A 15,856-nucleotide genomic window follows, 5' to 3' on the forward strand; every position below is an offset into this window, starting at 1 on the left:
TTTTTGTTTTTTTTGAGACAGAGTTTCGCTTTTGTCGCCCAGATTGGAGTGCAATGGCGCAATCTCAGCTCACTGCAACCTCCGCCTCCTGGGTTCAAGCAGTTCTCCGGCCTCAGTCTCCCGAGTATCTGGGATTACAGTCGTGAGCCACCATGCTCAGCTAATTTTTGTATTTTTAGTAGAGACAGGGTTTCACCACGTTGTTCAGGCTGATGTCCAACTCCTGACTTCAAGTGATCCACCTGCCTCGGCCTCCCAAAATGCTGGGATTACAGGTGTGAGCCAATGCGCCCAGCTGGAAATTCTTTAAAACATCTCTATAAGTCTAAAATTATCTTAATGGAGGAATGGAGGGAAAGCAAGTTGCATGTATACTTGACAGAAATTCAAGATCTACACCTACAAAGAAGAATATAAAGTAAAAAGTATGTTATTCTTTTTTCTTTGAGATCTTTCAGTCTGACTCCCCAGAAGTAACCATTATTTAATAGTTGTGCATTATTGAAAAATTTAATGCATATTTTCAAGCATACATGTATGTATAAACTACATGCTATAAAGTATTTTTCTTACTGGTTTATATATCATGGGTATCTTTTCATATAAACCCATGTAGATTGAATTCATTTAAAAAATAGCTGTAGAATACTGCATTGGATGAATTTATACTTTATTTAATAAGTCCCTTATTGAGGGATATTTTGCTTATTTCTATTTTTTGTTCTTAAGCAAGGTTGAAGAATATACACACCTTTGTGGAACTGCATATCTAGCTGACTTTCGCAGTTTCTAAAGTCAAATCACTCAAACATATTTTGCCTCCTTAAAATATTAATTATTTCAAAGTACAAGATTTATTTTCCTACATTCACCTTTGTGCCATAATGCTAGCCATGCTGATCTTTATCTACTAGTACACACACCCAACAAATAGCTCTCTTTTTCCCCCCGTGCTCAAAGCACTACTTTTTTTTCAATGGCTTCATCAAGATACAATTCATATACGATATACTTCACCAATCTAAAGTATGATTGAATGGTTTTTGGTATATTCACAGAGTTGTGCAAATATCACCACAGCCTAATTTTGAAACATTTCATCACCTCCCAAAATAAACTCTGTGCCCATTAGTAGTCACACCTCATTCTGCTTCACACTCCAGCCCTAAGGCATCTACTATCTACCTCTATAAGATTTGCCTATTCTGGACATTCCATATACATGAGATCAAACAATAAGTGGCCTTGTTACTGGCTCCTTTCACTTAGCATAATGTTTTCAAGGTTCATCCATGATTAAGAATGTATCAGCATTTAATTCCTTTTTATTGTATGATGCACTGAGAAGGGCTAGTAGTATCTCACATGGTATCTCACATGGTATGGATACACCACATTTTATTTATCCATTTGTCTTCTGATGGACACTTCAGTTGTTTCCATTTTTGGCTATTGCAAATAATGGTTCTATGAACATGCACATTTTCAGGTAGACATATGTTTTCAATTCATTTGTATGTAAACCCAGAAATGAAATTTCTCTGTCATATGATAACTCTGTGTTTAATTACTGATGAACTAAAATGGCTGCACCATTTAACATTCCCATGAGCAGTACATGAGGATTCTAATTTCTCCACATCTTCACCAACACTTGTTATTATCTGCCTTTTTATTCTGGCCATCAAAATAGATGTGTGAAGTGGTATCTCATGGTTTTGATCTGCATTTCCTTAATAGCCAATGATGTTGAGTATCTTTTGATGTGCTAATAGGCCACTTTTTATATCTTCTTTGGAAAAATGTCTATTAAGACTTTTCCCATTTAAAAAATGCAGTAAAAATTTTATTGCTAACTTGCATCACAGTCCAACAAGATGCTCAGTTGGCCTTCCGTGAGAGGATCCAGGGATCCAGAAAATGTTATCCTGTGGGAACTTGGAATCTCCCACTGGGTCTCCTGCAACCAGCCAGCAAATGATGAGAAAAGAGAAGTGTGGAAGACACACACAAACCGCGCCCCCACTCAAAAACAACAACAATAAAAAATGGCCAGGCGTGGTGGCTCACGCCTGTAATCCCAGCACTTCGGGGGTTTGAGGTGGGTGGATCACCTGAGGTCAGGAGTTCGAGACCAGCCTGGCCAACATGATGAGACCCTGTCTCTACTAAAAATACAAATATGAGTAGGGCATGGTGGTGCATGCCTATAGTCCCAGCTACTTGGGAGGCTGAGGCAGGAGAATTGCTTGAACCCAGGAGGCAGAGGCTGCAGTGAGCTGAGATCATGCCACTGTGCTCCAGCCTGGGCGACAGAGTGAAAACGCTGTCTCAAAAAAAAAAAAAAAAAAAAAAAGTGTGGAAGACAGCATTTCTACCTACATTCCACTGACTTAGAGCTAGTCATATGCCCCCCTCCTAGATGCAAGGGAGCTGGAAAATGTTGCTTTGCTGTGTAATCAGGGAGAGGAAATGGGTTTTGTGGAGCATCTGGCCAGTCTCTGCCTCACCTAAAGTCTTTGCCTCACCTAAAGTGGGGTGCCTGGCACATGCCTGGCATTCAGGAAAAGCAGCTGGTTGACAGGAAGCCTGCCAACATGACCCCCATTTCTTTGTTCTTGGTGGTCACTCTGGTTTGGCTTATTTCTGGGGCTCCTGGACATGCCTGACCTTGGGAATTCCAAGGTCAGGAAGCACCCTGGGAAGAGGGAGTCCATCTTTGGGGTTCAGGTACACGCTGTGATGTCAAGTAACTACCCAGATGTTCCCAGACAGATTAGAAAATCCTCCAGATGTTGCTGCTCACCTGTAGTTAGTGACTGCTGGCTGTTGTGATCCCTACCTCTCCATCTAATATCACACCACTCCTCCTCCTGCAGAAGCTCTTTCTGCACTAAAGAGCTCAGAGACAGTTCCATCTTCTGAACTAACACCTGTGGTCCCAGACTGTCTCTCCCACACATGGGCAGCATGGCATAACTGTAATAGCTAACCTTATCAAGCACTTGCTTCATGCCAAGGATCCTACCTCATTCATTTAATCCTCAAAAGAACCCCAGGTGTCCAATTCTCATTATTATTTGTCTTTTTGGTTCTGGCCATCATAGTACAGAAAAGGTAATTGAGGCCCAGTGAGGCAAAATGACATACTTAAGGCCACAAAGGTCACAAGCCACAGAACCAGTTCACAAAATATAATATTTGCCCATTTTAAAATTCCGTTATCTTTTTATTATTGATCTCTTCACATATTATAGATACTAGTCCCTTATCAGGTGGATTATTTGCAAATATCCTCTCCCATTCTGTAGATTGTCTTTTTGCTTTCTTAATTGCATCCTTTGAAACACAAAGTTTTAAATTTTGATGAAGTCTAATTTATCTATTTTTCTTTTGTCACTTGAGTTTTTGGCATCACCTAAGAAGTCTTTGCCTAACCCAAAGTCATGAAGGTTTAATCATATTTTATTCTAAAAGTTGTATAATGTTAGCTCTGACATTTAGGTCTATGGTCCATTTTGAGTTAATTCTTGTGTATAGAATGAGTCAGGGGTGACAAATAATTATTGAACACCTATTATACACCAGACACTGTGCTGGATACAAACAACTCAGTGACAATGACACATGACCATTTTTCACTTTCATGCCCTCTTTGAAGAAGCATAACACCTGGAATGTTTTCCTGCCTGAATCTCTCCTTTGAAAAATATTACCCAGCTCAAATTTCAACTCCTTTCAATGAAGACTGCCACAGTACCTCCCCTTCTTCCTAAAAGTTTTTCTCTCTCACTTTCTCTTCTGACAACCCACAAGTTTGGTTCTGTAGCTTTTATAAAATTGGTTATATGTTGAATTGTATTTTAGTTGTGTATCTGTTTTAACTATCCTGTAAGTAGGTACTATGCCTTCTTCATTTTTACCTCTTATACCATGGTAAAGTAATGTAAAACAAAAGTTTTAATAATATTCTGATTGCTGTTATCATCACTAGAATAAATGCATGAAAAGTTGACCCCCAAAAGCAATTGTCAAAGTGACAACATGTGAAAGGAGCTGTTTTAAGAGTAACAAATTTCAGCTTTTCAAACTTCTTGGATATGACAGCAAACCTACTAAGATAACTGTTCCCATGTTATATAAGTGTTAAATTACCTACCCCAGCCTTTAAATCTTCCAGAAAAATCTTTAAGGGACATTTCCATCAAGAACTAATGCCATTATTCTACTCTCTGTCTTCATGAGTTCAGTTGTATTAATTTTTAGCTCCCATAAATAAGTAAGAACGTGTGATGTTTGTTTGTTTGTGCCTGGCTTGTTTCACCTAACAAGAAGGATGGTTACCAGAGGCTGCGAAGGGTAGTTGGGGCAGGGAGGGGATGATTAAGGAGTAAAAAAATATGGTTGGATAGAATCAAGAAGATCTAGTATTTGATAATAGCACAACAGGGTGATTACAGCTAACAATAATTTATTGTACATTTTGAAATAACTAAAAGAGCATAATTGGATTGTTTGTAACACAAAGAAAGGATAAATGGTTACCCCATTCATCCTGATATTACTCATTGTACGTGGGTATTAAAATATCTCATGTACCCTATAAATATATACATCTACTATCTACCCATACAAATTTAAAAAAGAATACTCTAATACCATTATATACAAACAATATGTATGTATATCTTTGTATTATTTATGTACGTGTGTGTACAAAGGGGCATTTTAACACTAGCTCAGTAAAGGCACAAACATTGTACAAAACAATTGACTGAAGATAGTTTTCAATATTATTTATCCATCAACTATTGAGTCAAATGAATTTGAGATCTAAGTTAAAGAGTAAACACCACACAGAATCTTAATAATAGAACAACCTAAAAAGGATGGGGTGGAAAATAGAAACATCTCTGAATTTAAATTTTGTCACATGAAAATCAGATTAGAATATCCTATAATACATTTCTGAAGAAACTAAATGTCTGAAAGCAGATTTAAAAGTTTGTAAACAAGGTCTAAAAGATTATTAATAAAAGCTATGAAGTCAGAAGGTCAGCCAGTGATATAGTCCAGAGTTAACAGTATCTTAGAATTCCATATAGAATGATAATAATAAGTGATCATGACTTGATGAAAATAAATTTCATATGGATGGCTTTTACTCTTTAGAAAGTTACAGTTTAGAAGCAAGCTATCTGTAGGGCACAGTGGCTCATGCCTGTAATCCTAGCACCTTGGGAAGACAAGGCAGGACAATCACTTGAGGCCAGGAGTTCAAGACCAGCCTGGGCAATATAGTGAGACCCAATCTCTACATTTTGGAGTTAGGTGGTAGAGTCAGTCCTACAGAAAGATTCAAAGTTATTTGATGACCACAGGGCAATATAATTTGGTTCCTTATGGTTGCAACTAGAATAAAAGTTAAATTGTTAGGAACTAGGGAAACAAAGCTTATATGGTACAGTAACAATATTCCTCATTGGTTATAAATATTCATATGGTTATAGTTTAAAAAGCATTCATAACTCATTTATTATCTTTGTTTCATTTTCTATATTCAGGTTCCATATTTGGTTATATATGACCAAACTTCTCTGAAAGTTCAGTTCATTTTTATTAAAAAAAATCTGTTGAAAGATTCTCCTTTAACAATTCTCTCCTGTCCCTGTTAGTCACTGAATTAAATCGTATGTAATCCTGATCATACAAACACCAAAGCAAAGCCAAGTCAATGGAACTTTATTTGCTTTCTTAAACTCCCTTACTGCCCCTGTAGTGGCATTCTCTCCCCCCACAGGCTTGAGTACAATTTTTGTTTTATTTCCCCTTAAACAGCCAGGGCAGTTTCCTCATTATCTGGAACTCCGTTGAAGGTTTCAGGTTTCCCTAGAGATGTTCAGACCAACATAGTTGCACTAAAGTACTAATACTAATGTTTTTGGAACTTGCGATTTGCTTTCTATGTTGTTACTCAACTGATTTGTGAATTATACAGTATAATGAGGATAAACATTTTCTTAATAAACTTAGAAATCTCTAGGTAGACTGAAAGTACTCTATGTACTACAGTGAGAAGAAAAACATGTCCTTATTTTTAAGTACTTATTCAAACTCTGCTAATACAGTACATTCAGTCTTGGTGTAGAAACTACACGTCGTGAGACTCTGTCTCAAAAAAAAAAAATAGTACACATCTAGGAATTCACTGCTGCATTAAGACCTTCTCATTTTCCTTTTTCATCTTTTACCAACAAGTGGTTTAAAGCATTAGTCCAGGACACAGAATTTTATGTGGTTACTGGCAAAGGTACTTAAGTAAAACTTCTGCGAAAGAAAAGGAAGGAACATGTTCATTTTCCCAGTTAATGACTAATGTAAAAGAGAAAATGGTTTCAAATGTGTAAATCACTTATACAACAGTATTTTGAGCAATGGGAATGACCAACAAAACATTGAAGTATCATGAAAGAACATACAACGGTGCTTATTTTTAAGGTTACTGCTGTTTGTTTAATCACCTTTCAGGTCTCTATCAGGAGTGATTCACAGTCATCTCTCCTACTGAATCAGTGCTAACCATTCTCTTCAATTAAATCTGAGAAAAGGCAGCAAAATTCAAGTTCATAAACCCATTTGAAAAATGTTGTGATTTACAAAGTCTCATACACATAAATGTTAAGAAAAAAAAAAAAAAAGGATTGTCAATGACAGATTCCAAATGGAATTTTCCCACTATTTCTCGGAAGCAGATGCTTTAAGAAATTCATTTTTACTTGGTGAAAATTTTATACAAGAAGAAAATATTCAATCAGTGACTCTAAAATCTGTAAACTTCAGTAGCAGAATTCACAGGACTGTTACAAATTCAAATTGTCCCATCATGGCATAATTACCTCCATGATTGGCAAATACCAGTAAATATGACCTATTTCCTCAAATATTAATTTTATAGATCTCTGATTAAAGAAGAATGCTACTAAGGCAACATCAGAACTTCAGAACTATACATATTCAACACATTTTTGTGGAGTAAATGGCACAGGAATACTACATAAATCAAATAATAATTGCTTATAAATAACAAAACATTTGCAGATGACCCAAATTCAAGTTTTTGGTAAACACAACTCCTCATTGCCACCCTGGCCCCGATAGGGTTTCTAAACAGTTACTAGATATATTTTTCTTATCACAGGTATGGCAAGTGTAGAATTAAGCGAGCTGTTATGCTAATTAAAAAATTAGAACATTCAACTTAACAGGAAAATCTTAAAAGATACATTTTGGAATTATAAACTTAATACCTTAAGGGGATGACAGATTGTGACATCACATACCCACACACACACGAGAAAAAACTAACACCAGTCAGGCTGTGGCTGCACACAGCTATCTTTGTTTATCATTGACTGATATCTGGACTGGGTACTGTTCCCACAGTCTCATATCAGGACAACCATTTAGAAATGAAACAAACCACAGGAAAGAAGCAAGGCAACTCTACAGCTGTCTGGTATGCATCATCACTGCAAACTCAGAACTAAAGAGTTCTCTAATAAAGTTTCTAAATACCAATCCACTATGTTGTTGTCCGGAGATTTAGAGCTGTCCTTATTAGAACTTGATGAACTTCTCCTGTGGTTAATGGCAAGATAATTTTTAGCATCTTCATCAAAGCCATATTCCAAAATATAAGAAATGTCACAGGTAGTCACACTACTTTAAGAAAATTTATAACACATTCTCTTTCCTATTATTATATTATGCTCACCCCTGTGCTGTTTCTATTCTATTCCATCAGCATCCTCTAAGGTCAGGTGATGTCTTAGTGCATTTTCTGTCGGTTAGAACAGAATACCTGAAACTAGGTAATTTATAAAGAAAAAGGAATTTATACAGTTATGGAGGCTGGGAAGGCCATGGTCAAGGAGATGCAGCTGGTGAGAACCTTCTTGCTAGTGGTGACTCTCTGTGGCATCCCAAGATGATGCAGGGTATCACACAGTGCATGCTAACATGCTAGCTCAAGTCTCTCTTCCTCTTCTTATAAAGCTACTAGTTCCCCTCCTATGCTAACCTATTAATCCATTAACTCACTAATCTATTGATCCATGAATTCATTAATCCATTTGTAAGGGATCCAATCACCTATTCAAGGTCCCACTTTTCAATACTGCCACACTGGCGATTAAGTTTCAACATGAGTTTTGGATGGCACATTCAACCGTAGCAGTTGGTAATAAGCTCTTCGTCATTAAGGTGGATGGAACAAAGGCCACATGTTACTGCTGCTCTCTTCTGACCATGTCTGGTAAGACTGGAGTCACACCCTGATGAGAGCAGAGCCAATTAGATTCTCTTTCTCAGGAATTGAGAATGAGGACTTTAAGACTTTAAGACAGCTAAAGGCACTGCACTCACAAGGTTGGAGGGAAGAAGAGGAAGGGCTGGGGTTGCTATTTTAGGTCCAAGTAAGCAAACAGATAAACCTGGATGGTAGAAAGCAGCAGCAGAATAAAGCAGAAGCAAAAGGAAGCAGAGACCAGAAACGAAATGACCCCCAAAATAAGACCCAATGGCTTTTCAATTTTAGGTTCCAGATCTCTGGGAAATCCAGGTGTACTTGCTCCCCTTAAGTTCAATAAGGAATCTTTGCATACTTCCTATAAAATCATCCCTGCTTTTGTTTTTGTGTTATTAGCTTGACTGGGTTTCTCAACTCAGATATAAAGATTCTTAATTATGTACAAATTATTGGTTTAAGGTTGATTTTCTTCAACCACTTGTTAACAATCATTTACAACTTGTTCCCTTGATTTGAGACACCACTCTTCTATTTGCATATTAGAGGTTTCTCAGGCAGCAAAGATTTTCAGCACAGTAAGATCTTGAGAAGAGAGGGGTAATGCTATTATAAATTTTACAATGAAATAATTTATTTATTTATTATTTTTTTGAGATGCAGAGTCTTACTGTGTCACCCAGGCTACAGTGCAGGGGCATGATCTCAGCTCACTGCAACCTCTGCCTCCCGGATTCAAGTGATTCTCCTGCCTCGGCCTCCCAAATAGCTGGGACTACAGGTGTGCACCACCACACCCGGCTAATTTTTGCATTTTTAGTAGAGATGGGGTTTCACCATGTTGGTCAGGCTGGTCTTGAACTCCCGACCAAGTGATCCATCTGCCTCGGCCTCCCAAAGTGCTGGGATTACAGGCATGAGTTACTGTGCCTGGCTGAAAGGAAAATTTTATTGATGAATAAGGTAACTACTTACATAATCTGGTAGAGGAACATCATTAGAACTCAGCGAACCTCTCAAGGACTGTGTGGCTTGTTCCAGAACTTTGTTGTGTTTTTTAGACAGCAAAGAAAATAAACTGGAAAAACAAACAAAAAACCAATTATATTAAAGGAACTGTTTTCTTTTCTGTCTTCTGTGGAAATATATAGTTCCACAGCATGTCAATTATTCTAAAATATACTTGTAAATGATTCTTTCTTCATGCCTGTGTTAACAGCAAGATTAACAATATTATTTATGTAAGAAAAAAGGAGTGGGGAGGATGTTTAAATCATAAGAGTTCTAAAAATTTTTTTAATGACAGTTTAAAATTATGTTTCAAACACAGGAGCATTTTTCATAAGATTACTATAGGGAAAAGAATAGTGGAGAAAACCTGAGATGTAGACTATGACTAACTCATAGTGCAATCTACTACAAGTCACTTGAGCTTGTGTATTTTCTCATCTTCTGAAAAAGTGTGTTGGACAAGATTATTTCTCTACTGTCATACAGAGTCTATGGTTCTGTATTATAGCTTTATTTCTCAAAAATAATGATTCAAAATGTTTTATAAGATTTCTGCTTCTGGCCATGACAGATTAACTGATACTGGACTAACTCTCCCGCTATCACTAACTGAAAACTAAAAAAAAAAAATGACACAACTGTTTTCAGATGTAACACAACATGTGAAGTAAAGGATTATAATCCCTAACAAAAGGGAGATGAAGATGAGTCCCATAATGGTGAGCTTCTGTCTCGAGGAACATTGCAGACTATGGTCCAGGAAGGTGGGACCCAAAGAGTACACAGCAGTGTTGTGCTGAGCTAAGGCAGAGAGAGGAATTTAATACTGCTGTGGCAACTGCATTTTGCAAGGCGGAATACTAGAGAGGAGAGAATTTCCAGAAAGCAGGTCCAGAAATCCAAGTGTCTTCTTGAATGTTTGTATAAATGTTAAGCTGTAATGTGCAGAGCAAGACTCCACAAGGTGTGGCAGTAAACAACTACCCAGGAGCTGTAAATTAAACAGAGATTTTGGGGACCATAACAGACTGAGGGATATTGGAGCTCCAACCAGCCAGAAGATAAAAATCAATGAACATGAACATTCAGTTGAATTCTTAGAAAGGCCATGCTTTAGGAGTCAGGCTATTCTACTCTAGAGTGCAAATTACTTTATTCTAAGAGGCACCCTAACAGAGCAAAACAAACAATCTTCAAAGAATACAGTTGATTTACATTAAATATAAATGCACTAAACACTCCAGTTAAATGTCAGAGATTTTCAGACTGGATAAAAAAGCGAGACCCAACCATGTGCAATTTAAAAGAGACACATTTGTAAATTTAAAGATACAGACAAGTTAACAAAAGGATACAAAAAAGACATACTATAAAAACATTAATCATAAGGAAGTTGGAATGGCCATGTTAATTTCCGACAAAGTAGGCTTAAGAACAATATTATTATTACTAGAGATAAAGAGGGAGATTTTATAATGATGAAAGCCAGTTTACCATGAAAACATAACAATCCTAAATACTTATGTGCCTAATAAAAGAACTTCAGAGGTATGTATTATAATTATATGATCCCAATATTAAATTTATTGTATCAAATAAAGAAAGGATTCTTCTTTGGGATAGATGGCAGCTTAAAAACAAAGGCAATTCTGATTCCATGTACTTCCCATAAAAATCTGAAGTATGGCCCATAGTATTTTTTTTTTTTTTTTTTTTTTGAGACGGAGTCTCGCTCTGTCGCCCAGGCTGGAGTGCAGTGGCGCGATCTCGGCTCACTGCAAGCTCCGCCTCCCGGGTTCACGCCATTCTCCTGCCTCAGCCTCCCGAGTAGCTGGGACTACAGGCGCCCGCTACCACGCCCGGCTAATTTTTTGTATTTTTAGTAGAGACGGGGTTTCACCGTGTTAGCCAGGATGGTCTCGATCTCCTGACCTCGTGATCCGCCCGCCTCGGCCTCCCAAAGTGCTGGGATTACAGGCGTGAGCCACCGCACCCGGCCCCGTAGTATTTTTTTATGCCAAAACTTCACTGTAGTATTTAGTAATCCCCTTACAAATAAAATATTTAAATATCAATTTAGGAAAATCTGTAATTATTTCAGATGGTTTAAAAAGGATATCCATTGAAGACAGGGCCACTAAGTAGTCTTTCTAGGTTAAGTTTCAACTCATATCATCAAGGAAAAAAATTCCTTAACATTTATTGGTAATGTTAGATGTTGTATAAAACAAACGTAACAGAGGCAATGAATATTATTTACGTTTATACTTAAATAAAGTGGGAAGAAAAATAATTACATGAAGTAATTACTGAATGAATAAGTATGAAATTTTATGATACTGGTTACATGCTGAGGATATATCTGAACGAACGATTTCTTTGAAATGAAACACTCCTGAAATGAAATACTCCAGTGAAGTTTCATGAAGGTCACCTTAGGCCCTACACAATGTCTTGAAAAAGAAGAAAGAGTTATCTGTGCAAGAGAGAATAAAAGCCACTTCCAAATAGAAGGCAAAGCACAGAGGCAAAAGTAGGAGAGAGCAAGAAAATTGGAATGGAGGTACTATACAAGAAGTAGAAAACAGAATTCAGTACATAAGAGCACACACACTTTTTTCCAATCATTTTATTTTTCTGGGTCTTCTCCATTTGAGGTTTAGTTTTGCTTTATCTTTCCTTTTTAAGGTTAACAGTAAACACCATACTTTCCACTCACCGTTATTCTCATGACCCACTGATAACTAATATTAAGTTTATTGTGTATGATTCCAGAAACGTTATATGCATTAATGCATGTAAACAAATGCATACTGTATACATATATATCCACCTTTTTTATTCCATGAAATATATACTATGCTGTACCTTGCACTTTGTCTATCTAACAATATATTCCTTCATTCATTCAACAAACACGAGTGTTTACTGTTACTTGATATCAAAGGATATGGATATACCGTAATTTATTTAGTCCATTATTAATCACTCACTGCAATTGTTTCCAAATTTTTATATTATAAACAGCATTGAAATGAACACCCTTGTAAATAAGTTTTAGCATGCCTGAGTGAGACTATCTTTCGGATAAATTGCCTGAAGCAAAACTGCTGAGTAAGAGTAACTGAACATAATACTGAACTGCATTAGGGGGTCCATATTTTCAAGTATGTAAATTATTTTGCAGGAGATGCAAAAAAAAAAAAAAGGTAAAAAAATTGGGATTGTTTATAAGACATGTTTACATGGAAATGCATACAGAAGGAAATCAGTAATACGCTTCTAATTAGTTGCAGTATATTTTCTGGAATAAATGGAATTTCAGAAATTTTTTGAGACTAAAAGAACTTTGGGTAGTCAACTCTTGCACAAGGTGTGGCAAGACTCAAAAACATAAATTGGCTACCCAAACAAAAAAAGAAAAGCAATAAATATGCCTGAAAGAAGTGAGCTTCTTGGTGTTAGGAAGAATAAGTGGAACAAGTGAAGCACAGCAGCATACTTTGCTTAGTTTAAGAAAAAATAAGAACTCAGGAGGTGCTTCCTGAGTTCAGCAAACCTGGGATGTTCATTCTCACATTCCGTGTGTGTGTGTGTGTGTGTGTGTGTGTGCCTGTGTCCCCTATTAGTGCACTATCAGAGAACAATAGAGGTGATCTATAGTAACTCTCATTATCAATTTAAGAAAATTATTAAACAGTCCTAGGGACCAGAGCAAAAAACACTTGAAACTGTTTCTTTTAGAGAAGAAAGGCTAGTTTGTTTGTTTATTGATTTTAAAAGAGAGTATGAACACTCTGTTTTGCTTGCTAGTAGGACACCAAACAAGGAAGTGAGCTTCAATTCAAACATGAGATATTTTGGTTTAGCATAATGGAAAATTTTACTACTAAGGACATAAATGTTGAAATGGTATACCCCAAGAAGCTGTGGATACTGCTTCTAGCTATCTTTAAGAAATTCTCTGTAAGAATAGATCATTTGAGGTCACATTCAGCTCTCCATCAAAGAGAAACAGAGAATTCACACTTACTTTGTTACTATCATACAATTTAACAGGCATTTTACTAAAATCTTATAGCAAGTGCTTTCAAAGTTTTATTTAAACATTATAATTTTGACTTTTATTTAACATTTTTAAGGCAAAATGTATACGAGACATGACTTGCAAACTGCTTAGTGAAAAGAGTAACTTTTGCTTAAAGCTTTGCATTCAACGTACTTACCCCCAGCTTAATGCTAATCAGAATAAGGAATAAAGATATATGATGTTTGTATGTAAATGGATAAATTTGATTTTAAAAATCAGTCTTAAAAATAAAAATGATCTTTAAGTTAGCTTAATATTCACTTAGCTGGGATCTATTTGCTAGAATACTTTTTAAAAATTTGAAAAAGACTAGTTTTTCTTTTTGCATAAGAATGTTCATTACAAATTTAAAAAATGAAAACAGCCAAAACACTAATCAAGAACAGAATGGGTAAATAAACTGTGGGATAGTTATACAAGGAAATATTATACAGCAATTTAAAATTATCTAATGCTACATGTATGAATATGAATAAATCTCAAAAACAATGTTGAGTAAAAAAATAAGCAGGAATCCTTAGAAAATATGAACAAGCTGATTTTATGTTTTTAAAATGGAAAACAATATTACATATCATTTACAGATAAAATATATTAATAACATCAAATATATATGGAAATGATAAATCCTACACTTAGGATAGCCACTGTTCTCTGAGGAAGGAGGAAAAAGGGAGTCCAGCTCTCACATGAGTACTCCCTCTCTCTCTCTCTCTCTATATATATGGACACATATACAGTAGATATAAAATGTTCTTATGGTAACACTGGATACATACATGAGAGAGTGGTATATTGCTCTATTTTTTGTGTATGCAGGAAGTATTATATAACGTTTTAAAAATCTGATAAAAAGAACATGCTATCCTGAAGAAAACAGAGCCCCTGCCAATGACAGCATTTCACAAAAGAAAGCAGCATGTAAATAGAATAAGTGTGGTCAGTCCAAATGGGAACACGCTGAGAAAATCACAAGCTGGTGGAAATGGCTGTAGTGTAGGGTACACAGATGGTGGCAGGAGATGACACCAGAATGAAGACAGTTTGAAGCCAGACTGTGAAGGGCCGCTTTATGGCACATCAAAAGCCCTGGACTTTTATTCTATTCGGAGTGAGAAGCTAATTCTTACAAAATAATTAAAGAGACATGGCTCCCCGCCCCCAAGGAACTCAAGTCTACTGGGATGAGAAAAAAAAAAAAAATTTACAATACTGAAATCAGAGAATGCCATGGGTCTGAAGAGAGCGCTGTGGGAGAACAGGGGGAAGATTAGGTGCATTCCACAGAGGAAATCTATCTTGACTGTGGCCTTGAAGGTTAGAGGACTTGCTATTTGGAAAAGCAAACGGGGAGGAAGAGTAATTCAGAAGGGGGAAAGTGTTTAGAAAGGCACTGGGAGATTTCAAGGAAATACCCATAACTTATAAGGCAAGAATAGAGAAAACTCACAGGGGTGAGAAGTGGCAAGAAATGAAGCCGGTAAGACAAGAGGGGCCAAATAAGAAGGCCACATGGACCATGCTAAGAGGTCTGCATTTCATCTTGCTCAGCCATTGAGACAGACAGTGAGTCAAATATTTACCCAGGGCCTAGTATGTGCCAGGGAATGTGAAAGCAAAAGCAACACAGTTTCTGTCCTGCCTCCCCAGAGGGCGCAGTCAGGTGAGAAAGGACGTGCCTAAATAGACTGGAGGTGAACATGGAATGTTAGGGGAACACAGGTGAGGACTGCTCAACTGCACCTGAAGGGAGAAAGAGGCAATCACTTTGGGAGATGATGCCTGCACTGCTTCTTAAGAAACAATTAGGAGTCAGCTGAGCAAATCAGGCAATCACAAAGGTGAGTTGGGCAGAGAAATACGAGTCCTGTGGGTGGGGGAAACAGCACTGCACGTGCATCAAGTGTTGAGTACACAGCAGAGCACAGCAATGAGGCTGGGTAGCAGTGAGGATGGCTTATCAACTGCCTCATGTCTCTCTCAGACCTTGGACTTTATCCTGAAAGCCAGACGTGTTCTATGAAAGCAGGACTACAATATGAGAAAGTGATCAACGCAAAACTGCTGTGTTTGGTATTGAGGTGTGAGGTGGGAGGCAGGGCTCAGCAGTAAGGATGGCAGATTACTCCTTGTGCCTCTATGTCCTAAGCCTCCTCCCTATGCCCTGCCATCTATGGTGGCCACAGAGTCTCTACCATGGAACTTCAGGGCTCCTAGAACCGAAGGTTGAAAACCACTGACCTGAGCAATGTGGGCCAAGTGTATAAAATTCTACTTGTTTTAGAAAGACTCCTCTGCTCCTGGAGAAAAGGATGGACAGGAGATGACAAGTGAACAAGACTAGAAACAGAACCTTTAGGAAACGTCCATATTATCCAAATAAAGAGATGAGGAGACCTTAAAGCAAATGGGGGCTATGTGGAAGGCAGAGACAGCATGGAGCAGGAAAG

The 15,856-nt window shown here is 37.2% G+C and overlaps 1 protein-coding gene across 41 annotated transcripts in view; it reads right to left on the reverse strand.

Annotated features, from left to right (window-relative positions):
• DYM (dymeclin) overlaps window positions 1–15,856 on the reverse strand; it is a 411,306-nt gene that overhangs the window by 107,578 nt on the left and 287,872 nt on the right. For all 41 annotated transcript variants that reach the window (XM_034943670.3, XM_055102685.2, XM_034943660.3 and 38 more), the window contains one exon: window positions 9,281–9,383. In XM_034943670.3, coding sequence (XP_034799561.1) covers window positions 9,281–9,383 — 103 coding nt within the window. The remainder of the gene's footprint in view (window positions 1–9,280; window positions 9,384–15,856) is intronic.

Source organism: Pan paniscus, chromosome 17 (genome assembly GCF_029289425.2).
Source record: "Pan paniscus chromosome 17, NHGRI_mPanPan1-v2.0_pri, whole genome shotgun sequence".
In the NCBI taxonomy this organism is placed as follows: Eukaryota; Metazoa; Chordata; class Mammalia; order Primates; family Hominidae; genus Pan; species Pan paniscus.